This window comes from Spermophilus citellus (assembly GCF_964194105.1).
Source record: "Spermophilus citellus genome assembly, chromosome: 15".
In the NCBI taxonomy this organism is placed as follows: Eukaryota; Metazoa; Chordata; class Mammalia; order Rodentia; family Sciuridae; genus Spermophilus; species Spermophilus citellus.
The window spans coordinates 20210077-20237665 of NC_138195.1; the positions used below are offsets into that span (position 1 = coordinate 20210077).

The following is a 27589-nucleotide window of genomic DNA, read 5'->3' on the forward strand; positions in this document are numbered from 1 at the left end:
AGTGCAAATTCTTTCACCCATTCCTAATGTAATAATCAGAATCTTAGGGGTGGAGCCCTGAGCCTCACCAGAAGATTCTTAGTATCTCATGATACACAGGGTTTTCCCTGTCACATTCCTCATCTCCAAAACTGAAATGCATCACAGGTCACAGGGCAGCTCCAGACACTTGGGGTAAAAATTATTTAGGCTGCTTCTATTTTACTAAATTGCAACAAAAAGGGTAAAGTTTAATTTTTTTTTTTTTTTTTTTTTTACTATTTCACTCTATGGAGAATAATGTCACTTTCATCTCTAAGTAAGCAGTTCCTGAATGAGAGACTGAGGGAAGAAACAGGATAATATTCTAGAAAAAAAAAAAGTCATCAGATAAAGAAAAAGGAGCTTCTGAAAGGTGCAGAAGAAAATTCAGGGGATACAAAGAATCATTGTTGGAGTAAAGCTCAATCTAAGCAATGAAATACGCATGCCTATAAAACTAAACAAAAAATTCTAGAAAACCATTAGGATAAGGAGTTTGCAAATTCATGGTTTGAAAATGATGTTAATAATTAAATTTCTGGGGGCTGGGGATGTGGCTCAAGCGGTGGCGCGCTCGCCTGGCATGCGTGCGGCCCGGGTTCGATCCTCAGCACCACATGCAAACAAGGATGTTGTGTCCGCCAATAACTAAAAAGATGAATATTAAAGATTCTCTCTCTCTCTCTCTCTCTCTCTCTCTCTCTCTCTCTCTCTCTCTCTCTCTCTCTTAAAAAAAAATAATTAAATTTCTGTTTTTCTAGAACAGAAGTTGCCTCCATGCATTGTTTTATCACTAGTTACTGGAAGAGTGGGTTCAAATCCAAGTGCTCTCACCATAAGGTCACCGTCCTTCTGCCGCCCACTAGTTGGGTTTATGCCTCTTCTTAGATCCTCTGGCTAGGTGATCCTCATCAATAAATCCCATGCCTTTGCAAGACATAATCCTCCCCAAGTCTGACCCTCTTTTATCATCAGCCAGTCTCTCCATGATCAAAGGCTCTGCCTGAGAACTTACAAAGTACGTACTTTCATTGCTCATGGTTATAATCCTCAGTCACTTTGTGATAATAATTTCTCTATACTTCTTGAAAGGAGGGTTCTGCAGCCTCAGTACTCTTGACATCTGGGGCCAGATTCTTTGATGCTAGGACTGTCTTCTATTTACTTAACATCTTCTCTGGCCTCCATCCATTCAGTGTCAGTAGCACCCCCACAGTTGTGACAACCCAAGATGTCTCTAGATTTTGAGAAATGTCCCCCAGAGGGACAAAATTACCACCTGTTGAGAACTCTTGCTCTAAAGTGCAAACCTGAGTATGCGTCCAAATCATCCAGAGGGCTTATTAAAACCCCAATGCTGGGTACCACCTCAGAGTTTTGACTATAAGCTAGGGTATGGCCTAATGATGTACATCTCTAACAAGATTCCAAGTGATGCTACTGCTGTGTTTTGGAAACCACTTCTAAGGCCCAACTGGGATCATCTGGGTAGCTTTTAACAGGTTCTACTTAAGTCAGAATCTCGATGTGGTCCAGGCATTAGTGTTTTAAAAACCCCCTGGTGATTCTAATATGGATGGAAAACCACTCACTAGGTTTTCAAATTCTTTCTAGAAACTCAGTTCCTTAACAACCTGAGATAAAATTTACTTTTTCATTTTTAGATCACTTGAAGATGCCTCCTTCAAATCACCTAGAAGCAAAACAATCAAACAAAAATTAAGCAGGTAGTGCTTTATCTTCCACTTTTTCCAAACCTATAGACTGGGATGATCAAGGCTTCTCCTCTCACTCTTGAGTAAGTTTAGGCCAAGAAAACAACATGACCATATGACAAAACTAAGAAACTAGAATCCGTTCTTATTCTTGTCTAAAAGTGAGGCTGCAACTTATAATAAAGATGTCAGATTTACCTTCAAAAAATGCCCAGGTTTCTTTCTTTTTCTCAAAAGATGAATCTTCAGAAGCTTTGAGGGAAATCACTGGAAGACACAAAAGAAACGGCATGAATGAAGTACAGTAGCTCACAGTCCTGGCCGACACCGTAACACATACACAAAAAATAATGCTATAGCTATGGTACACCCAGCACTTAAATTTATAAAATAATTTTCACACTGGAAAAACCACATTTTAATGGCCACAACTCAGAGACAAGGAAAGGCACAATGACTTACACTAAACACCTGAAAAGCACCGGACCAAGACAGGTGAATAAGTTGTGTTGAAAAGTCATTCAATGACCAAGCCAAATTGCAACTCAATAAAAGCCCAATTTGTCATATACACATGCTAAATACAGAATATCCTGGTGGGAAGTCCAAGAACTAAAACACTATTTCACCATTTTAATGCAGTTCTTTCTGAAATGTAGTGTATTCCCAGATACAGGGGCTAGAGTTGTGCAATGACTCCAGGTCAGTGTTCTAAGCACCACTCCCCATGCAAGACAGCCCTCCAGAGCAAAGAGTCTCTGATTTTGAGGTTATTTTGTCTTCTTTCAGTTGGTGGTTATCACTGAATTTACTGTGCCTGCTTTCCACAGGCACAGAAACAGAATTGAGTTATAAGTAAAACTGAACATCACAGTAAGGAGCCTAGAATTTTGGACAGGTTGAATAGGAGTGGCATCATCACAGGTAAAAATTAAAAAGACAATATCAAGGAATGAGATTATTGTCCAATAGAACTTTCTGAGACAGTGGAGACCTTCTGTATCTGTACTGTCCAATAGAGTAGCTACTGACCACATGTGTCTACAGAGTACTTAAATGTGGCTAGCATGACTGAGGAAGTGAATCTGTAGTTTTTAAAAAAAATTTTGCAATACTGGGGGTTAAACCCAGGGCCTGCGCATGCTAGGCAAACACTCTATCATTAAGAAACACCTCCAATTGCCCGAGCTGGCCTCAAGCTTGCAATCCTCTTGCCTGGATCCCCTATGTAGCTGGGATTATAGGTGTGTGCCAGTAGGCCTGGCTGTAATTGTCTTAATTTTAATGAATTTAAATGTAAATAGCCACATGTCATGATCCTTGCAATCCATGAGTTCTGTATCCTTAAACCACACTGCCCTTTTTTGAATTAGCATGACTGGGTTTTCAACTGAGCCTAGAAAAGGAAACCTGCACAAAGACCTAGTGAAGTCAAAACAGAAATGTGTAATAAACCCATCTCTATCACGATCTGGAAACTTGACCCTCCAAATGTGGCCCATGGATCAACAGCATCAGGGTTACTGTGAGCTTGTCAGAAGTGCAGCATTGCAGCCACCATCCCAGACCCGCTGAATCCAAATCTACTTTTTAACTTAGATCCCTTGGTGAATTGCATGCACTTTAAAGTCTGTGAGGTACACTCACATGTACACTGGGTTGAAATACCAAATTGCCACTTGGACAGGTCATCGAACTTTTTTGTACCTCAGTTTTCCCATTTGTAAAATTAGGGTGGAATTAAATGCCTATGTTAAGGTATGTGTACAGGTCAAATGGATTAACATGAGTGAAGTGTTTAGAACAGCCACAGGACCTAGTCAGCCATCTCTATCCACAAGGACCTTAGGGCCCTAAGAAGTTGATTTTTGCCTATTGTATTCACTACTCCAATTCCCATGCCTCAAAGGGTCTTTGCCATCGCCCTATGCCTTAGAGTGGGAATCTTTAATTTGCCCAGATGACCAACAAGAAAGTGTTCCTCTCCTTGTGACTAAATCTACCACTGCAGTGGGCTACTTCCATCCCAGCCAAGGTAGGTGCAAAGATCATGTTCATTTATCTTTCAGTAGCAGAAATAGTGGGTTCTGAATTTAACCAAACTACAGTTTCCTTGCCTTAGTGATAGAAGGTGTCAAGTTCTCCCTAATAAATATATGGAGACACATGTTGAAAAATCTCACAAACTGGGATTCTAAACTAATGGGACTCTAAGCAAAGAATTAGTGTCCCTCATTTCCCCCCATACAGTTATTTTATGGGAAACAGCAACAACTTTGTTTTGTGTCTAAAGATTAACAATATCAGTCATACTCTTATCTGTTTGTACAAGAAAGAAAAATCTTTTCAGGGACTCTGCCAGAGCTTGAGAAACTTTCCCAAGTTTCCCTTGTACCTATCTTGTTTCAGCTGTTAATCCTGTGTTATCTCAAAGTGAATTTGATACATTGTTAGAGGATATGTCTGAGCCCACAGACTGTAAGAAACAGGACTTTTGGCCAGAGAGCAAGGGCTTTGTAGTAGATGGGCTGTGCCTCTGTGAACTATTAATGCACCTCCCTCCATGGCTGATACAAATTCACCGTGGTCAACTTGTCCAGTCAGCATGAATGGCCGAGGCCGCAGAGACAGAGGGGCTGGAAGAGGCTGAAATGCTTGGAGAAAACATCTTGCTTGGGGCTGGAGTACAACTCAGTGATCGAATTCATGCTTAGCACGTGCAGAGCTCTGGGTTAGATCCCAGCATCATAAAATAAAAGTAAAATGTCTTCTACACTAAAGAAAAAGGGGAACATTTTCCAACTGCATATTATTCCTGTTGGTCAAAGATGTTCTGAAACAAAATACGAATCTCTTGGTCCCAGATCATTTATAACAGTTTCCATTGAATTTAGTTATCAGAAGACTGCAGCCTTTCAAACAAGAGATGATGAATGTATCCACTCTCCGTTGGTTGGCCCTCTTCTTGAGACCCAGCTGGACACCAGACTGACATTTGAGAAGGTAATGAGCAGCCTTTCATATTCACATCGCTGGTTCTTCCTTAGCCCTTGGAGTCCTATGCTCCCCAGAACCACTGTGATGAGGGAGAGTTCTCAGCCTAATCCCTCCAAATGGAAAACCTTGAGTCCAGCTCACCTTTGAACCAATGGATTGCCCTGTAAGGTCGTGATGGTGGCTGAGACATTCCTTTGTGCTGGCCTTTCCATGGTGGGAAGCAGGACTGGGGCTTCTATCTGTTCCCAGGGGGAGCATGACTGCAGTGATACTGTCTGGATCTCCCCCTTCCCACCTCCACTCACCACCCTCTGCTTCTCCAGTGGGTGCAGAGGATCCCTGATCCAGGTGAACTTCTGACCTTGACTCCCCTCCCCTCCAATTGAGAGGAGCTTATTAAACACCCTTTTCAAGGTGGTCTGTCTTTGACCTTGTGCTGTGAGACTGGCCTCCCACTCAAAGCTGCATGGGGACAGATGTTACGTGTCCTGTAGGGAAGGTCTCATACCGCAGCTGCTGGGAGTGACCTGCCTTCCAGAGAGACCCCTACTGTGACCACTCTCTCTTTTTCCTATATTAAGAGGGCTCAACAAGGGAAGGTATTCAAGGACCCTGTCCTCCTCCCATTAAGCCTCCCGCTAAGGTATACAGGGGAGAATGAAGATTCTAGCTCCCATGTAGAGGTTGGTGGCCTGGAGATGGGGACAGGTACCATTGATCAGAGAAGCAGAAGGAAACTTACCGACTTACCCTAGCATCAAATCACCTTTCTCAATAAAGCTTTATCAGAAATAAAGTGGCATTTTAATGTGTTTGACTCCTGTGCATTTTGATTTGTTTGATCATCCAGTTTAGGGCTCACAGTGGAGAAGGGTGACGAGTGTCACCTGACTGCTTCCTCCTTTCCTTGGGAGTTGGCACCCAGTGGAGTGAGCCCATCTGTCCTCCATGTGAGATAAGACCTAGATGACTGAACAGCAGGCCTTTCAGGGCCCTCCCCAGGAGAGTGGATGGGATGAGATCTAATAAGTGGCAAGTTGTAAGATCCGTCACATCACTGACCCTCTGGGGAGAACTGGCTGAAGGTGACCGCAGGATCAAACAGCCAGGAAGAATGCAGCCCAGAGATTCCCCAGACAAACCGACTGTATCAGCCTCGTGTCTGGAGGAAGCTGGTTGCAAAGAAAGAATTTCAGTCAAGTCCCCTCTGATGAGCCTCTAGGGAAATCAAGCTCGAAATGAGTGAGAGCCAAGAACCTGGATTCCTAACTTGGAAAAAAAGGCACAACTTCCCTGGGGAGGGCATTTCACTGGCTGGAGCTGTGAGTTCACACCAAGACAGGTGACAATGTCCTCAGGGCACCAGGGGCCTCTGATGCCTTCACAGTCTTCCTTGCCCTGAGGATGTGACACCTGTAATTTGGATGAACCCCAGTCATCATCCATGGAAAAGATTTTTAGAGACCCTGGAAAGGATCCCTGCTGTTCACCAGTGTCCCCGATTCCTTCAACAAAAACCCTACAATTAAAAAAAAAAAAAAAAAAAAAAAAGTTTGACTGGAAATCTGTAGGTGACATCCAAAGTAAGAGACATATCCTGACATAGAAAGCATTCTGGCATACAGAATTTGACAGAAGAGTAGAGAGGGCCCTGGCTTGGAGAGAGAAAAGAAAATCCCGGGGAGCAACAGCAAGGATGAGCAAACACTGGCCCCAAGGTGGGGAGACTGGCTTAGGCATTTTAGTTTCTCCTGCTCGTCAACCAGAGCTGAAGTTTTCTCTCAGATTCTACAGCTCTTGATTCTAAAGGGAGTTGCCATCATTTGGTACCCTAAGGCCGTGATTTGTGATACTTAGTGGGCAAAGTCTGGCTCTTGTTAGAATGAAGATTCCCAGATCGCATCCCTAGGTGTCTAGTGAACTCTGGAATCCTTCTGATTAGGGGGACATCTCCCAGGAGATTCTGAGGCTCCAGGCTCCCTGCCTTAGGCACTCCTGGAAGAGAGATGGGAACAAAGTCCAAGGAGATGTGGGATAGGATATTCAGTCTTGAGGAACCCGACCCAGGCCTCCATCTCCTGTCCAGTCCCAGGCAAGGTCTAGAACTCAAAACTTAACAATTCAACCCAGGGAAGCAAGAGGAACAACAAAACATAAGGAGTAAACCTCTCACAAAAGGTTGTTCATGAAGGACTCCAAAAGGGGCCTTTAAATAGCATGCACCAGTGTAGAAGAATATGATGCGCAGAAAAGGCTATTGGGGCTGGGGTCATGGCTCAGTGGTACAGCATTTCCTACCATGTGAAAAGCCCTGGGATTGATCCCCAGCACTATGAAAGAGAGAGAGAGAGAGAGAGAAGAGAGAAATAATAATAATAATAACAACAACAATAATACAATAATAATAATACAATACAATAATAATAATAACAACAACAACTTCTTGGCTCTTAGTTTGAGTTATAGCTACATTGAATGAAGGAAGGAAGCCAGGCACGGTGGCACATACCCACAGAACCATCTACTCAGGAGGCTGCGATAAAAGGATGGCTTGAGCCTGGGAGTTCAGGGCCAACCTGGGCAATAGAATGAGATTTCATCTCATTCTAGTTTAATAACAACAACAACAACAAAAAACAATAACAACAAAAAAATGGATGAATTATGTGTGGTATGTTCGTGGTATCATATTAGTGGGTCAAGGTCATTCAAAGAGAATCTGGAGGCAGGACAAAGACATTGCTGCATTTGGGAAGGCTGGGAAAAGAGGCCCCATCCTATCCAGCATAGATTCCTGTACCTGGAGCCCCAGGAGCTATGGGGACCTACTGCAAGCCAGGCCTCTATTTTGGCCTCGAGTTGCATGCTTTCTGACCTTTCTGATTATTTTATGGCCTGTGAGTGTTTAGTTTCCTCCAGGAGGAAAGCAGTAATCCTTAAGCAGAGGGCCCTGGTCCTCAGCATGTAGGCTTGCTAATTTGCACTCAGAGGGAGAACATCTTGCCTCAGTTTCCTTAGGCAGCATCTTGCACAGATCAGTGAGAGGGAAAAATGTAAGGTAATCGAGGAGTAAGTAGGGTGATACCAAATAAGAAAAGGTGCTTGAGTGAAAGAAAAATGAGTCAACACCTTTGCTCCAAATTCACAAGTTAATCTACTCAGTTCACTGTCCCTTCTCATTCAAGGACAGGATGTTAAAACTGGTAAACTGTACCTGTGTCCCTACTATTTATCACCGGATCAGCATTCTCAGGGGAGGCAACTGTCACCCCAGAGACACAAGACCTTCTGTTTCTGCTCTCGGAAGTTTGCGTATTACTTCCTTTCTCCCTTGACTCTCCAAGACCCAGGTCAAAGGCAGTCTCTCTGGGGGCTCAGACAAAGCCATGTATGTCAGTAAGAACTCTGAGTGACCTGCGCGAAGCAGCTGATGAGAACAGTGAGGCTCCAGTTTTGTCTAGTTTCACCCACTCTTTCCTATTGCACTCTGTCTAACATAAACTCTAGCAAACAAAGCAAAGCCAAGGAAAAAAAATAGATCTTAAGTATACTTCCCATGATGACAAGGCAGTTGGACAAGGCATTTTGAAAGGAAGCCAATTTCAGAATGCAAAGTTCATCTTGATGTGTCCAAATTGTAGTTAGGAATATTGAAATGTTAAAATGAGAGTTTGTTAACTGGCCCCCTCAATATACAGCAGGCTTTTCACTCCATGTTGACAGTTTAATCGGGCATTATACCGTGGAGTTTAAAACCACTCACTCATTCTTTCATCCAAAACCTTGCTATGGTGCCCCTTCTGTGTACAAGCTCTGTGGCACAGGAGAGCATGCACAGAAGAAGAAAACGTAGACTCATATGTACACACCCTCTCCCTCTGGATTATGAGGTGGGCATCCAGGAGGGTAGGGGTGAAACCCTCCACCCTTCCATCTCTTTAGGCAACACACAGTGATGACAATGACATAAACTTAAGTTTCATATATGTTTGAGTTTCAGTTTTTAATCTAACATCTTCCAAGACCCGTGGGTTTGAGAATCGGCACAATGACGAATGATCCTAAGTGGTGTTTAAATTACACTCCGATTGTCAGTTTGTTCCCTTTGAGTGTCTGGACCTGTTGACACTAAACACCATGATGTGTGCTTGCTTAATTAAGCAGTAGCACTAAATGTTTAGTAAGTCTCATTCCTAATTATCTCTTCCACGTCTCCAGAGAAAAGGGAATTATTTAGTTAATTTCTTCCACTGAAACTTGAAGTATTAGTTCCCTGTGGTTTTCACTTCAGATCTAATTATTAAATTTCCTCCTCACATTTTGGGGTCAAACAGTCAGATGATAAATTTTGGTCTAATTTTCCCCCAAAACACTGTTAGGGAATTTTTCATTCGCTTTGTCCATTTACCACATTGAAAACTGACTTACATAATCTTAAATCAAATAACAATTTGGCTTGTGAAAATATGCTATGTGGGGTTAGAATGAAATACTGATTAAATTGCAGGAGACAGCCTTTGTAAATAGCTTCTATTTTTAGCATTTTCACAGTTTATGAAGGGATCTTCTTTAAAAATATGGAGATTAGTTTTGCTCCGAATGTTAAAAAGGTTCTGAGTCTACAAGTTGCAGAACTGGACTGAAACACCATCAAAAACCATGCAAAAAAATTCTAAGGCAACATCATTCCTGCAAACAATGCCAATCTCATGCTCTCTGGTGTGAAGTGCCCGTGCTGTGGTGCCCTCAGGGTGAGCCCTTTCAGACTGGCCTATCTCAGAGCTCTCCACCAGTGACTGTTGTGTGGCACCTGAGGCTGAGGTCTGTCCTTGAACAAGAGCCCCATAGCCTCTCAGGCTTCATCTTGGAAATTCTGCTGTCTACACCCGAAGAAACAGCCAGGCTTAGGATGTCATCCAGCCTCCTACTGAAGCCAGAGGCAATCCTTATTCTAAGCAAATCTACCAAATTCCCATTTCCTGCTATAGACCAGGCCATGTGAGTGCCTTCAGAGGACAAATCTGGGAATAGTAGCACACCAAACAAGATGTAGAAGACACAAAGCCAGGGAGACTCCCCAAGCTTGGGAAGAGTGGAGGAGGCAATGAGAGGAGAGGAAATTACTACAGAATGCAGGGGACAGAACACAAACACAAGGGCCCTGATGTGGCGGCAGAGGGTAGGGGGGGTGAAGGGCATGTTGAGGGGCCATCAGGATGTTCCAGTCATGGGAAGACAGCAGCTTGATTTATAAACTGCACGCAAGACACACAGCAAGTGACCAGTCAACACAGAGTGGGGAAGAGGGACACAGGGTCAGACACAACTTAGCATCTACAGGGCAAAGTACGTTTCTTCAGAAAATATCATTATTTGAAAAAATAATTGCTACAACTAGCTACCTACAAGTTGAGCATCTCAAATCTGAAAATCCACAATCTGAAATGCTTTGAGAACTGTTTCAGAATAAAGTACATGAAAATATTCCAAAAATCTGAAAAACAAAATCCAAAATCTGAAACCCTTCTGGTCCCAAGTATTTAGGATAAGGTCAAAGGTGATCTCAGAATTTACTCTGAAGAAGACAAGAACACTTGTCTTGGCTTATAGGAACATCTGATGCTTGAAGTTTTTAAGGCAGAGATGCTTATTTTAAATTGCTGCACCCAACTACATTAAAAGAAAAACTGTTAAATGATTATTTTTTTAACCTAAAGGCACCAAAAACCAAAGGAATTTGAGAATCTCTCTGTACTAGCTATAATGCCTATCAGGTTAAAAAAAAAAAATCTTCCCTCTCATGGTCCCTTTGGCAGCCATGGGCACCAGCCCATACAGACTTATTGAGAAGACTCCTGAGTTTATTCTAAAGCTCTCCCTTGCCCAATTAGCAAAGACTTCTTATTTGATGTCCTAATGTCTCTTCATTCCTACTGCCCAATTTTTTCCTCTTATCATTTTAAGTTTATGCAACTACAAAGCACTCTGCCTTTTCCCTGTCTAGTCTGGGCCCACAGATCCACGCTACAAGCAACCACCAGAGGAATCCTTCAAAAGCTTTCCATGGCTTAAAGCACTAGTGCAGATTCCCTAACCTGCCTAGAGTTAAGATTCCCCTCAACTGCATATTCCACACTAGATTCTATCCCAGTCTAAACAACCAGAATCCCCTGGCAGATGCTGGGGAATCTGCATGTTAATAATGGCCCCAGTGACCTTGCACCTAATGGAAGAAAAAGTAGGCCCAACTCTCCATCATGTCAGATTAGGCCCCAACTTCCTTAATAAGACTCTCTATGGTGCAAGAATTAAAACCAAGAATCAATAAATGGGATGGATTCAAACTAAAAAGCTTCTTCTCAGCAAAAGAAACAATCAGTGAGGTGAATAGAGAGCCTACAGAATGGGAGCAAATCTTTACCACAAGCACATCAGATAGAGCACAAATCTCTAGGATATATAAAGCACTCAAAAACCTTAACACCAAAAAAAAAGCATCCCAATCAATAAATGGGCCCCAAAACTGAAGAGACACTTCTCAGAAGAGGATATATCACCAATCAACAAACAAATGAAAAAATGTTCAATATCTCTAGCAATTAGAGAAATGCAAATCAAAACTACTCTAAGATTTCATCTCATTCCAGTCAGAATACCAGCTATCAAGAAAAAAAACAACAATAAGTGTTGGTGAGGATGTGGGGGGGAAGGCACACTCATACATTGCTGGTAGAACTGCAAATTGGTGCAGCCAGTCTGGAAAGCAGTATGGAGATTCCTTGAAACACTTGGAATGGAACCACCATTTGACCCAGCTTTCTCACTCCTCAGCTTATACCCAAAGGACTTAAAAACAGCATACTACAGGGACACAGCCACATCAATGTTTATAGCAGAACAATTCACAATAGCTAAACTGTGGAATCAACCCAGATACCCTTCAGTAGATGAATGGATAAGGAAACTTTACTCAGCATTAAAAGAGAATAAAATCGTGGCATTTGCAGGTAAATGGATGGAGTTGGAGAATATAATGCTAAGTGAAGTAAACCAATCCCAAGAAACCGAAGTTGTCTTTGATACAAGGATGCTGACTCATAATGGCAATGAAGCATGGGAGGGATGGAGGAATTTTAGATAGGTAAAAGGGGAGGGAGGGGAAGGGAAGGGGCAAAGGGGTAGGAATGATGATGGAATGAGTTAGACATCATTACCCTAAGCACATGTATAAAGACACAAATGGTGTGAAAATACTTTGTGTACAATCAGTGACTTGGAAAACTGTGCTCTATAGGTGTAATATGAAATGAATTGCATTCTGCTGTCATGTATAACAAATTAGAATAAATAAATAATAAAAAAGATCAATTCCAAGTCATACTGATGGATTCTACATAAAAATAAATGTAAAATGTCATCAATTACTTAAATGTGAAACATTGTTAAAATTCTAGCCAAGGTGCCCAACAACAGATGAATGAATAAATAAAATGTGGTATGTTAAAAAAAAATGGCCCCAGTGATTCTTATCATCAAGCAAGGTTAAGAATGCCAAATGTCTTCTTTGATATAATGAGAGCAACTAAGAACAGAACAGGGAGGAAGAGCAGGAAGAAAAGATTAACATTAAACAGAGACATGAGATGGGAGGGAAAGGGAGAAAAAAAGGGAAATCACATGGAAATGGAGGGAGACCCTCATTGTTATACAAAATTACATATAAGAGGTTATGAGGGGAATGGGATAACAAACATGGAGGGAAATGAATTACAGTAGATGGGGTAGAGAGAGAAGATGGGAGGGGAGGGGAGGGGGGATAGTAGAGGATAGGAAAGGTAGCAGAATACAACAGTCACTAATATGGCAGTATGTAAAAATGTGATGTGTAACCGATGTGATTCTGCAATCTGTATTTGGGGTAAAAATGGGAGTTCATAACCCACTTGATTCTAATGTATGAAATATAATTTGTCAAGAGCTTTGTAATGTTGTGAACATCCAATAAAAAAAAAAGAAATGAAAACTGGTTCCACAAAAAAAAAAAAAAAAAGAATGCTAGCCTTTAAAATGGAGTAGAAACTCCTTTATACAGTACAAGCCCATGCATGAAGCACAGTGTCTTATCCACGCCACTCCTCGCTTAACTGCCTGTGTCCGTCTAGCATTGCCCTCTGTCTTGGTCTTTGAGGGACCCTGCAGTGATGGACCCACGGTGTCCTGTGTTCATCTTTGCCTTTGTACCCACGTTGTATATGTGTGTATATATGTACATGCACATAATTGCCTATCTGTGTATTTACCTCCCACAGAATGGGCCCAGCCACTGGTTTCCAGATTTCTGTGACTGTAATGATCAGGTTTAGAGAAGCTGTCAGATTACCTGCTGCTATGGTTTGAGTGTTTCTCCTCAAAGAAGTTCATGCATTAGAAACTTGGTTCTCAATGCAGCAGTATTGACAGGTGGGATCTTTGGGAAGTGACTGGACCATGAGGGATCTGCCCTCAAGAATGGACAAATCCTTTGACAGATCGATGAACTAATGGTTATCTCAAGTGTGGCTTTGTTATAAAAGTGAGCTCTCTCTAGCATGTATGTTCCATCTCACCATGTGACGCTCTCTACGACATTGTGATGCAGCAAGAAGTCCTTGTTGCTCTTGGACTTCCCAGCCACTAAAACCATGAGCTAAATAAATCTTATTATTTATAAATTAGCCAGTCTCAGGAATTTTGTTAAAGGAATGAGAAACAGCCTAAAATACATATCACGGAGTAAAAGGATAAATGAATCCACCTAGGGCTGGCTCACAGTGTTTTCCAATGCAGTCTCTTCACTGAGCCAAGCAAAGCCTCTTCAACTGAAGGAACAGATCAGATCCCTGAAGGCTGCAGCTCATTTCCTTATCATGTTTTTACTTTTTTCTCTACTTTGAATCTATCTTTCTGGAAATGAATTTCCCAAAGCTGACTGTGAGGTCCCATTAGAGTCTCACCAGTGTAGTACATATGACATACTCGCCTTCCTTCCCAGGGACTCCAGGCAGATTTGTAGGTGGACAGAGATGTCGCTGGCTGCTGTGCGGTAGTGTCACGTTGCAAGCTCACATCTAATTCACCCTCAATAATGGCTCAGAATCTCTTCGCCGGAGCAGCCTCCTGGCCTCCTGGTGACTATCCTACAGTGCTTGAGATTCATGTTCCCCCAATGTGTTACTCTGCTTTTCTTCAAATTGAATCTCATTTTGTTATTTCCTGCCTATATTTCTTACCTCTCTGGAATCATTTTTATTATGCTTTACTCCTCACTGACATTAAGAACATTTCCCAATTTTGCATTTTCTGTAAAGTTCATTAAGCTGACGTGGGCTCCTTTTTCAGTGTCATTGATAAAACAGATGAAATCAAACCTAACATTGACCCTCACTCTTTTCACAGAGAGCCTCTCCAGGGGGTTCTGACACCATGTGCCATATATCATCATTCAATCCATATTCTCGTTTACCAGGGTTTTTCACCCAGTGAAATCATAACATGGCTCAGGCAATTGAAAAAGTCTGCTTTTCCTTTTACCTTTGTGTGTATATGTATATATAAAATAGCATCTACCAGTTCCTCTGCAATGACAGATTCTTTAAAATAGCATGACTTCATTGTCCTCTAGAGAGTCCCACACTTTCACTCTTCATTTCCATTATATCAAGTTTTCTGTCTTATCAAGCCAATAATCCTGGGTGCACTCAGGAGCAACACCATCAAATCCAACATATGCATGGTTTGCAGATACATCCTGATTTAATACTACCCCACTCTCTAAAGAACACAACCTCTATCATATTTTAATAATTTTCACAGTGAAAATATAAGACCACAGACTAATTTATTAAAGTAGATTTCACTCCAACGACTTCCTACTTTTTTTTTTAATCACCATACATACTTTCTCAAGGACATACCCAGACTGGGGAGGAAAACAAAAATATTTAGAACAGAGTTAACCCAGTAACACTGTAGATGCTGAAATGGGTTGGTTATTTGCTTTAGTCTTGGAATTGTCTGTTCTGATTTTTAAAATTTTGCATGACATTTATAATGTATTTGACAAGCACATAACTAACACATAAGACTTTGTTGGGGCTGGGGTTGTTGCTCAGCAGTAGAGCGCTCACCTAGCACATGCAAGGCCCTGGCACATGCAAGGCCCTGGGTTCAATCCTCAGCACCACATAAATATAAATAAATAAAATAAGGATGATATAAAAAAGAGGAGACCAAATACATGATAAATAAAAAGACTTTGTCAAAGCTATCATCTAAGGGATGTAGTTTGATATGACAGGTTGAATTATACACGAGTCCCTGGATTCCCCATGTAAGTCCATTTTTTCTCTCCCATTCAATAAAGCAAATCAAAGAACAGTGATACAAACTTGTGTCATGACAGTGAACTTGACTCCCTGCGATAGGTACAAACAAGTTAAATCTCTAAGCTGGGAGATTGTCAGTGGTGTTCATGGCACTTTGGTTGTGATAGCCAATAATATACACAGGTTTAATCTATTCAATCACCATGACTTTCCCAATACTGATCGTTTGGAGCCAATGGGATCACTCATTCTCATTCCTTCCCTCTTCACAGAAGACTCTCTGATGTTTCTTAAGCAGTTACTACTCAAGGTCAGAATTCCAGCTAAGGAAAAGAGAGAAATCCTCGAAGAGACAGAAAGTACCAAATGGCTTAGAGGCATGCAAATGTCATGTTAAAAACATGTCATCTATCTCTGAAAGGTTTTTTATAATGGACTTTTAAGTAAGCTTTAAAAAATACAAAAAGGAAAAGGCAAACCACTAAGAGATCTTGTGAGGGCATCCCATGAAGGTTTACTAGTGAGGGTCATGAAAACATCATGGACACTTTAAAGCTGGCTTTTTATTAAGGCAACTGACAGTCTCTAGAAGTAATTATAGAGATTGAGTGAAAAGACATGGTCCAGATAAAACCCAAATGGTAAAGTTAAAAGTTCATAATGTCATTCAAGAAGAATACTCGCTATCTCTAAAATACTGGCCAATGTAATAAAGTTAGAAAAAGTTATAAGATATAAATTCACAGACACTTTGAGAAGCAACCAAAAAGAACCTGAAAAAGAACTACCTCCGAAACAACAAGGTTACTCGTTATGTTGCCAAATACACATCACCAAAGGTCAGAATTTTCTATTAGCAATAACCAGTTTAAAAGTGCTGTGTGTGTGTGTGTGTGCGTGTGGTGTGGGGTGTGTGTGTGTGTGTGTGTGGTGTGGGGTGTGTGTGGTGTGTGTGTGGTAGAAGGAGAGAGATTGATCCTGATTACAACCATGAAATACCTAGAAACAAACACAATTTAAAAAAAGGTTAAGAATCATGTGAAGATGTTATTACAGAAAGACATAGAAAGAACCTGAATAGAGGAAGGGACACAATAGATTCCTGGATAAGAGTATTTGAAATCGTAAAGCTGTATGAGATGCTGCAATGGTGTGGATGTGGTTCGTCCACCAAGGCTTCCTGCACTGGAGGCTGGTCCCCAATGAGGCAGTACTCAGAGGTGGTTTAACCTTTAAGAGATGGGACTCAGGTAGGAGAGAGGTCAATCAAGGGGGCACTGTCCTCGTGAGGGTTTATTGTAGCTCTCAAGGGACAAGGGACCCCATTTAGTTTCATTGAGAGAGAGTTGTTATTAAAAGAGCTCACCTGGCCCCTGAGTCTCTCTCTGGCTTTCTGTTATAGCGTGTGATCTCTCCCTCTTCCATGTGCTTCTACCAGGTTGTCACGCAGCCAAGAGAGCCCGGACCTCAGGCCACACAGAAGAAGCTATTGATCCTGGACTTTCAGCTTCCAAATATGTGAGCTACATAAAGAACCCAACCTCAAGTATTTTGTTATAATAATAGAAAAAGATTAATACAGATGCAGATGCTCACCCCAAAGAAATCTATAAAGTCCATAAAATCCCAATTAAATATGAAAAAATAGCCAAGATATTGATTTACAGAATAGTGAAGAGATTTGTCCTATTCTATAGTATTTAAGATAGAATTATACTGATGAGATGTACACATTTTACATTTAAATGTAGAAATTAAGTTAATGAAAAAAAATGGAGATTTCAAGACAGGGAATTATCTATTGAATATGGAATATAGGGAGGACAGGTTACTATTTTAAAACAAACAGTATGTTAGGTACTACATACCTTTTCTAGAAATGGATATCAATAAAAAAAGCAATCATGAAATTCATTTGGAAAAATAAGAGACTCAAAATAGCCAAATTCATGCTTAGCAAGAAGAGTGAAGAGGAGGCATCACAATACCAAACCTTAAATGCTACTACAAAGCTACAGTAACAAAAACAGCATGGCATTGGCACCAAAATAGACATGTAGACCAATGGTACAGAAGAGAAGACACAGAAACAAACCTACATAAATACAGTTATCTCATATTAGACAAAGGCACCAAAAACATACATTGGAGAATAGATAGCCTCTTCAACAAATGGTGTTGGGAAAACTGGAAATCCAAATGTAGCAAAATAAAACTAAACCCCTATCTCTCACCATGCACAAAACTCAACTCAACATGGATCAAGGACTTAGGAATTAGACCAGAGACCCTGTATTTAATAAAGCCCAAATCTTTATCATGTCGGATTAGGCCCTGACTTCCTTAACAAGACTCCTAAAGTGCAAGAAATAAAAAATCAAGAATCAGTAAATGGGGTGGATTCAAACTAAAAAGCTTCTTCTCAGCAAAAGAAACAATCAATGAGGTGAAGAGAGAGCCTACATTTTGGGAGCGAATTTTTGCCACACACATGTCAGAGCATTAAAGAACTCAAAAAAACTTAATACCAAAAAAAAAAAAAACCAACCCAACTAATAATGGACTAAGGAGCTGAATAGACACTTTTCAGAAGAAGATAGACAATTGATCAGCAAATATATGAAAAAAATGCTCAGCATCGCTAATAATTAGAGAAATGCCAATCAAAACTACTCTAAGATTTCATCTCACACCAGTCAGAGTGGCAGTTATCAAGAATAAAAACAACAATAAGTGTTGGTGAGAATGTAGGGGAAAAGGCACACTCATACATAGCTGAAGGGACTGCAAATTGGTGCAACCACTCTGGAAACAGTATGGAAATTCCTTTGAAAACTTGGAATGGAACCACCATTTGATCCAGCTATCCCACTCCTCAGTCTATACCCAAAGGACTTAAAATCAGCATACTATAGTAATGTAGGCACATCAATGTTTATAGCAGCTCAATTCACAGTCGCTAAACTGTGGAAGCAACCTAGATGCCCTTCAATAGATGAATGATTAAAGAAACTGTGGTCTATATACACAAAGGAATATTACTCAGCAGTAAAAGAGAATAAAACTATGGCATTTGCAGGTACATGGGTGGAATTGGAAAATATCATGCTAAGTGAAGTAAGCCAATGCCCAAAAACCAAAGGCCAAATGTTCTCTCTGATAAGTGGATGCTGATCCATAATGGGAGGGGTGGGTCGTAGGAAAAATGGAGGGACTTTGATTGGGCATAAAAGAGAGGGAGGGAAGAAGAGAGAGTATTGGGGCATGAAAGATGGTAGAATGAAATGGATATCATTACCCTAGGTACACATATGGTGTGATGCTACATCATGTACAACCAAAGAAATGAAAAGTTGTGCTGCAAATTGTGTACAATGAATCAAAATGCATTCTGAAGTCATATATAACTAATTAGAATAAATACATAAATAAATTTTTCAAAAAGCATATTTCAAAAAAGATGAACGAGTGTTATGGTTTGGATCTGGAATGTCTCCCAAAGGCTCATGGATTGCAGGTGCAGTCTCCAGTTGTTAGCATTATCTGGAAGGTAGTGAAACCTTTTGAGGTGTGACCTAGTTAGAATAAGTAGGTCACTGGGGGCATGTCCTTGAAGACTATATTTTGTCCCTAATCATTCCCCAAACCCTCTCCTCTGCTTCCCATCTACCATGAGTCATTTTACCCCAACATACACTCCCTCTGTAATGCTCTGCTTTGCCACAAGATCAGAGCAATGGCCAAATGACTAAGGACTGAAACCCTGAGCCAAAATAAATATTTCTTCCTCTGAGTTAATTTTCCCAGGTATTTTGTCACAGTGACAGAAAGCTGACTGACAGAAAATTGGTGCTGAGTAGTGGAGTTGTTGCTGTGACACTCTCTAATAATGTTACTCAGAAACCTTTGGAACTGGTTGGTGGGATACATTTGGAAAAGTCAGGAGAATCCCACTAGAGAAAACTTGGAACATTGTAAGCAGAGCTTAATGGGTGATTCTGATGTGGATGAAGATCAGAATGCTGACAGGAATTAGGACAGAAAATACTGTGCTCATGAGGTTTCATACAGGAATGAGGACTCAACTGGGAATTGTACAAAAAGCCATTCATGTTACTTTCTGGCAAAGAACTTGTCTACATTTTGTCCATATCCTGAAACTTTCTGTGAGGCTGAGTTTAAAGGTGGTGGACTAATTAATCTGGTGAAAGAAATTTGAATTTTCACCATTCAAGCTATAGCATGGGAATCACTGGCTGCTTTTAGCTGGACTTACCGTGGCTAATTTTGAGGAAAAGACAGAGTAGAAAGATTCCAAAAACTTGCGTTTTGTCTAGAAAAAAAACTTGTGAAAAGTTGAGGGTGTGATAGCTAAAGAAATTGGCACCATTAAAAAGAAATCATTACTTTCCACAATAGGAAAGATGCCTTAAGGGAATGTATCTCGGGCATTGACCTGACCCCACTGGTTGCAAGCTCAAGAATGTAAAAGGCTAAAAGAGGTCTGAAAGAGATTTCTTTGAGGAGAGAGTTTTGGTGCACCCTACTTGCACAGGACTGAAACAACTAGGAAGTTGCTCCCCCAGGATTCATTTCATAGTGCTCAGCCATTCTAGCACTCAGAGGCCACCACAGCTAGTCCAAGCAGGTCTGCAGGTGGCAGACGTTGGTGTCATCCATGTGATCTTCGTTTTGCAGACATGCAGAAAGCAAGAGTTGTGAGATCATGGAGGCTTCCACCAAGATTTCAGAGTATGGCCTGGGAGAGCAAGCAGTGTGGGGCGGGGTCAGAATCCCTATTGACAGCCCCTGAGAAGTTACAGTGGGGACCCCAAGAAGTTAGAGATGCCAGGAACGTGTGATGTCTGCCAAGAAAACAGGCAACAAGCAGAGGATTCTCAGAGAGTAGTCTTGTGGGCTGCAACTAGCAAAGTCATGAGAGCAGGACTGCACAAGTCCTTCGGAGCTCATGTCATGCCACGGAGTGCTCCAGATGCCAGATCTGAAGCTACAGATTTGCAGATTTTAAGATCACATTCCTGAGTTTTTAATCCTACTTGGTTTTCATTCATCCTTTCTATGGTCTCATATATGTTTTTTGAAATGGGGATGTTTATCCTGTGATTGTCCCACCATTGTATGTTACAAGTATATAACTTAATTTGGCATTGTCTATTAAAAATTTAAATATGCACAGCCTTAGGCCCAGCAATCCCTTTCCAGGAATCCAACCAACAAAGACACTTGGAAGTGCAAACAAAGCTGTTCACTAAATCACTGTTTGTATGGTGAAAATTGGAAGTCCATCACTGTAGGAATGATTGGATTCAGATTGGTCTTATTTCACTATATAATGCCAGCAAAAAAAAAAAAAATACATATGGTACCATCAACGATAATTATAAATCAATACACGTGCTATTGTTAAAATATTCTTATGAGGATATGTATGAATGTCAGTAGAAGAAGGACTTGAAATATCTAAACCAAATGTGGAATGTGGATGATGATTACTTGTGGGGCTAGGAGCAAAGCAGCAGACGTTAGGTCCATCGACTTTTTACATTTTTGTATTTTCCTTGTTTTTTACTCATATGCGCATTTTTTACATCATTCCCTGAAGTTACTATATAAAGTGGTGTCAAGAGTGCCAAAAATATACAATCTGCAGGATGTCATACGTAAGAAAGCTTTCTGTGGTTTGGCAAACTCAAAGAAGTTACAGTGGAAGAGGAAGGATGGATATGGGGCCTCTAATAAGATGTACAACTAGAATAGGTCAAAGGAAAGAGATGTGGGTTTCCCAGAGAGAGTGATTATATCCACCTTGTCATGTCTACCTCAAAGGTATCCACAGCAAGGGATGCTAATTCCACCTCACAAAGAGCACTTCATACATTTATCAAGTATTTACTGAGGTTCAATTATGTGACAGGCACTGTTTCCACATATTTGTCATATCATCATCATCATCATCACCATCATCCTCAAAAAGAATATGTTATTGAATTAGTCAGGGTTCTAAGAAATAAGGTTCAGAGAACCAGAAACAACACATCTAGCAATCATGATTTGTCAGCAATCTGGGCATCCCTAAGCCCAATCAAGTGAACACAGAAAACTAAACATCATGGTTATAAAGATGAATCTATGGAAAAAAGTCATTTTTAATGCTGGTGGGAAAATAAATTTATTAACTATTCTAGCATCAATTTTTAAGTTGGGTATACATTTGTACCCAGAAACTTTATTACTAGGACTTATACTAAACAGTGGCATTTCTGGAGGTTAACTGACAAGGATTTAGCACAGCTTAAATGTTCAATATAATAAGTGGGAAGCTAAATATTGGTACATCCATACCATGGTATGCTATTCTGACATTAAAATTACACTATGGGAAGATTCCAACATGGCGGCGGGTGCAGAGAGATCAAGTCTCTGACCTCTTCAGCTGTGCAGGCATAGGGAGTCGTAAACAACCTAAATCTGTTTGCTCAGGATCACTAGGCAATGCTGAGCTGACGTGGATCTGGGGCGAACAGTCTGGGCCTCTCAGAACACACACTGAGCCCGGATCAGCTGAATTCAAGCTCCCGTTCGCCTGCTTCCCGCAGACAAACAGCTGTGACTCAGCACTAATCCATCCGGCTGAAACAACTGGTCAGCCCTTCTCATCCTACGGAGGTAAATGCCTACCGAGCCTTCATAGGTAGTGGCCACAGGTTTGAAATGGGGCTTGGGAGAGACAGTAAGGACCCACCCGTTGCATTGGTCGCCCGGCAAAGGGAAACGAACTGTCGCCATTTGCAAGAGATACCACCATGGCAGAGAACTGACGTCATCAGACTGCGGCGGAGGAGATAACCTCATTGAAACCTGCGGCTACAGGTGTGTAATTCCCTAGCCTTCCCTCTCCACACATCGGGGAAACCTTAAGGGCCTCTCCCAGCTCTCCCGTAAGGGCCCCTCCCAGCTCTCCCATGAGCACGATAGCCAGACCGAGGGAATCAGAGGTGGCGCGGGACCCACGGCGTGGAACTACCGCTCCCACCAGTGCTGACAGCTGAGGTCTCTTGCACCAGCTACCGGGGGTGTGGCTACCGGAGGGCAAGTAAAATTCGCTGAGGATTCTCAGCCCCAAGCTCTACAAACTTAAGGTCTGAGGGAATGGCAAACTGGAAGAGTGTGCCCAGTCGTTCATGAAAACAGGGCTCCCGGGAGCAGCAGACCTGGCGTGTAGCCAGTATTGTGGTGAGCGGCACCCGTGAGAGGGGCCTGGCTAGAGGAAAAGTGGGAAATGACTAGACACAAGAGGAAGCCCTAGGCACTCAGGATTGGAGACTCGCCCAGTCTGGGAGGAGCTGCTGCACAGTGATTGGTTCCCGCGTATTGACTGGAGAAACGTGGCCTAGTGGACACAGCACCACCTACTGGAAGAGAAGTTAATCAAACTCTAAGACTGCATTTATTAGTTTTTTTTTCTTTTTTTCTTTTCTCTTTCTTTTGATTTGAGTTTTTCTTTCATTTTCATTTTTATTTCTTGTTGTTTTTTTATTTTTTTACAATTTTTAAAAAATTTTTTTTCTTCTAATTTTAATTTTAATTTTTTTATTATTTTTCAAAAAAATTTTTTTTCTTTTTTTATTTCCTATTTTTTTCTTCTTTTGTCTTTTCATTTCTTTTCAATTGTCTTATCCCCCCTTCCTTGAATTCTACCTGCTTACTCTCATTCTCTTTAGTGACTTCTTCCCTTCCCTTCTAATACCTTTCCTGCAAGCATCTAATAAATTTATAGGAGTAAACAGTACCTCATCAGTCAAACAGAACAAGAAGTAACATGAGCAGCTTCAAAAAGCAAGGAAGAAAAGGAGTACAAACAATACAGAACAGCCTAAATATTCAGGAGGACCTAGAGTCATCAGAAAAATGGTCATATAAAGAACTCAAGGAACACCTTAGACAGATGGAATGGAATCTTAAAGAGGATACAAGACAGCAAATTCAAGCAGCGAAAGAACACATTGAGAATGAATTACATAAACAGATAAAAGAAGAAGTTAAGCATCTTTATCAGGAGATAGAGATTATAAAAAATAATCAAACAATAATTCTAGAAATGAAGGAAACGATAAACCAAATTAAAAACTCAATTGAGAGTATCACTAACAGAGTGGAGCAAGTAGAAGCCAGAATGTCAGATAATGAAGACAAAATATATCATCGTGAAAACAGTCTAGCCATCTCAGAAAGGCTGGTAAAAAATCACAAGAAAAACATCCAAGAGTTATGGGATAACATAAAAAAATCAAACTTACGAGTCATCAGGATAGAAGAAGGTACAGAGATTCAAACCAAGGGAATGAGTAACCTGCTGAATGAAATAATTACAGAAAACTTTCCAGAAATAAAAAAGGAAACAGATATACAAATTGAAGATGCATACAGGACACCAAGCACACAAAATCACAGTAGACCAACGCCAAGACACATTGTTATGAAGATATCCAATATACAGAACAAAGAGAAAATATTAAAAGCTACAAGAGAAAGGAGACAGATTACATTCAGGGGTAAACCAATAAGGTTAACAACAGATTTTTCATCACAGACACTGAAAGCAAGAAGGTCATGGAACAATGTATTTCAAACACTGAAAGACAATGGATGCCAACCAAGAATTCTGTATCCAGCAAAATTAAGCTTCAGGTATGAAAACGAAATAAAAATCTTTCATGGGCTGGGGATGTGGCTCAAGCGGTAGCGCGCTCGCCTCGCATGCGTGCGGTCCGGGTTCGATCCTCAGCACCACATACCAACAAAGATGTTGTGTCCGCCGAGAACTAAAAAATAAATATTAAAAAAAAAATTCTCTCTCTCTCTCTCACTCTCTCTCCTCTCTCACTCTCTCTTTAAAAAAAATCTTTCATGATAAACAAAAGTTAAAAGAATTTGCAGCCAGAAAACCAGCATTGCAAAGCATTTTGAGCAAAACATTACACGAGGAAGAAATGAAAAACAATAACCAAAACCATCATTAGGAAGTGCCTCGGTAAAGACAGAGGGCGAGGGGAAAGATAATCATGGAGAAACAAACTAAATTTTTTTAAAAAAGGATAAATAATCAAACATGGATGGAAGTACAATCCATATATCAATAGTAACTCTGAATGTTAATGGCTTAAACTCTCCAATAAAGCGACATAGGCTGGTATCATGGATTAAAAAAACAAATCCAACAATATGCTGCCTCCAGGAGACACATCTGATTGGAAAAGACATACACAGGCTGAAGGTGAAAGGATGGGAAAAAAATATACCACGCACACGGTCCTCGTAAGCAAGCAGGGGTGGCCATCCTCATATCGAATAAAATCGACTTCAAGACTAAGTTAATCAAAGGGATAAAGAAGGTCATTATATACTGTTAAAAGGAACCATTCACGAACAAGACATAACAATTGTCAATATTTATGCACCAAATAATGGTGCTGCGACATTCATAAAACAAATTCTCCTCAAGTTCAAGAATCAAATAGACCACAACACAATAATTATGGGTGACTTCAACACACCTCTCTCACCATTGGACAGATCCTCCAAACAAAAGTTGAATAAAGAAACTATAGAACGCAATATCACAATCAATAACCTAGATTTAACTGACATATATAGAATATATCAACCATCATCAAATGGATATACTTTTTTCTCAGAAGCACATGGATCCTTCTCAAAAATAGACCATATATTATGCCATAGGGCAACCCTCAGTAAATATAAAGGGGTGGAGATAATACCTTGCATTTTATCTGATCATAATGGAATGAAACTGGAAATCAATGATAAAAGAAGGAAGGAAAAATCCTACATCACATGGAAAATGAACAATATGTTACTGAATGATCAATGGGTTACAGAAGACATAAAGGAGGAAATCAAAAAATTCTTAGAGATAAATGAAAATACAGACACAACATATCGGAATCTATGGGACACAATGAAAGCAGTTTTAAGAGGAAAATTCATCGCCTGGTGGTCATTCCTCAAAAGAAGAAAAAACCAACAAATAAATGAGCTCACACTTCATCTCAAAGCCCTAGAAAAGGAAGAGCAAAACAACAGCAAATGTAGCAGAAGGCAAGAAATAATTAAAATCAGAGCGGAAATCAATGAAATTGAAACAAAAGAAACTATTGAAGAAATTAACAAAACTAAAAGTTGGTTCTTCGAAAAAATAAATAAGATCGACAGACCTTTAGCCATGCTAACGAAGAGAAGAAGAGAGAGAACTCAAATTATTAACATACGGGATGAAAAAGGCAATATCACAACAGATGCTACAGAAATACAGAAGACAATTAGAAATTATTTTGAAAACCTATATTCCAATAAAATAGAAGATAGTGAAGACATCGATAAATTTCTTAAGTCATATGATTTGCCCAGACTGAGTCAGGAGGATACACACAATGTGAACAGACCAATATCAATGGATGAAATAGAAGAAGCCATCAAAAGACTACCAACCAAGAAAAGCCCAGGACCGGATGGGTATACAGCGGAGATTTACAAAACCTTTAAAGAAGAATTAATACCAATACTTTTCAAGTTATTTCAGGAAATAGAAAAAGAGGGAGCTCTTCCAAATTCATTCTATGAGGCCAACATCACCCTGATTCCGAAACCAGACAAAGACACCTCAAAGAAAGAAAACTACAGACCAATATCTCTAATGAACCTAGATGCAAAAATCCTCAATAAAATTCTGGCGAATCGAATACAAAAACACATCAAAAAAATTGTGCACCATGATCAAGTAGGATTCATCCCTGGGATACAAGGATGGTTCAATATACGGAAATCAATAAATGTTATTCACCACATCAATAGACTTAAAGATAAGAACCATATGATCATCTCGATAGACGCAGAGAAAGAATTCGACAAAGTACAGCATCCCTTTATGTTCAAAACATTAGAAAAACTAGGGATAACAGGAACTTACCTTGACATTGTAAAAGCTATCTATGCTAAGCCTCAGGCTAGCATCATTCTGAATGGACAAAAGTTAAAGGCATTCCCTCTAAAATCTGGAACAAGACAGGGATGCCCTCTATCACCACTTCTATTCAATATAGTTCTCGAAACACTGGCCAGAGCAATTAGATAGACGAAAGAAATTAAAGGCATAAAAACAGGAAAAGAAGAACTTAAATTATCACTATTTGCAGATGACATGATTCTATACCTAGAAGACCCAAAAGGGTCTACAAAGAAACTACTAGAACTAATAAATGAATTCAGTAAAGTGGCAGGATATAAAATCAACACGCATAAATCAAAGGCATTTCTGTATATCAGCGACAAAACTTCTGAAACGGAAATCAGGAAAAACACTCCATTCACAATATCCTCAAAAAAAATAAAATACTTGGGAATCAACCTAACAAAAGAGGTGAAAGATTTATACAATGAAAACTACAGAACCCTAAAGAGAGAAGTAGAAGAAGATCTTAGAAGATGGAAAAATATACCCTGTTCATGGATAGGCAGAACTAACATTATCAAAATGGCGATATTACCAAAAGTTCTCTATAGGTTTAATGCAATGCCAATCAAAATCCCAACAGCATTTCTTGTAGAAATAGATAAAGCAATCATGAAATTCATATGGAAAAATAAAAGACCCAGAATAGCAAAAGTAATTCTAAGCAGGAAGTGTGAATCAGGCGGTATAGCGATACCAGATTTCAAACTATATTACAGAGCAATAGTGACAAAAACAGCATGGTACTGGTACCAAAACAGGCGGGTGGACCAATGGTATAGAATAGAGGACACAGAGAATAATCCACAAAGTTACAACTATCTTATATTTGATAAAGGGGCTAAAAGCATGCAATGGAGGAAGGATAGCATCTTCAACAAATGGTGTTGGGAAAACTGGAAATCCATATGCAACAAAGTGAAACTGAATCCCTTTCTCTCGCCATGCACAAAAGTTAACTCAAAATGGATCAAGGAGCTTGATATCAAATCAGAGACTCTGCGTCTGATAGAAGAAAAAGTTGGCTCCGATCTACATATTGTGGGGTCGGGCTCCAAATTCCTTAATAGGACACCCATAGCACAAGAGTTAATAACAAGAATCAACAAATGGGACTTACTTAAACTAAAAAGTTTTTTCTGAGCAAGAGAAACAATAAGAGAGGTAAATAGGGAGCCTACATCCTGGGAACAAATCTTTACTCCTCACACTTCAGATGGAGCCCTAATATCCAGAGTATACAAAGAACTCAAAAAATTAGACAATAAGATAACAAATAACCCAATCAACAAATGGGCCAAGGACCTGAACAGACACTTCTCAGAGGAGGACATACAATCAATCAACAAGTACATGAAAAAATGCTCACCATCGCTAGCAGTCAGAGAAATGCAAATCAAAACGACCCTAAGATACCATCTCACTCTGAAGCCAGATTTAAA

General features: G+C 40.3%; 1 protein-coding gene and 1 long non-coding RNA gene across 3 annotated transcripts in view; one reads left to right on the forward strand and one right to left on the reverse strand.

Annotated features, from left to right (window-relative positions):
- Positions 1 to 27589, reverse strand: part of VSTM4 (V-set and transmembrane domain containing 4) — a 101979-nt gene that overhangs the window by 61178 nt on the left and 13212 nt on the right. For both annotated transcript variants that reach the window (XM_081268834.1, XM_081268833.1), the window contains exon 3: positions 1935 to 2003. In XM_081268834.1, the coding sequence (XP_081124960.1) occupies positions 1935 to 2003 (69 nt within the window). The remainder of the gene's footprint in view (positions 1 to 1934; positions 2004 to 27589) is intronic.
- LOC308634767 lies at positions 3706 to 13390 on the forward strand. The gene is made up of 3 exons (XR_014019084.1): positions 3706 to 3771; positions 4631 to 4739; positions 13043 to 13390. It is a non-coding gene; the product is annotated as an uncharacterized lncRNA (long non-coding RNA).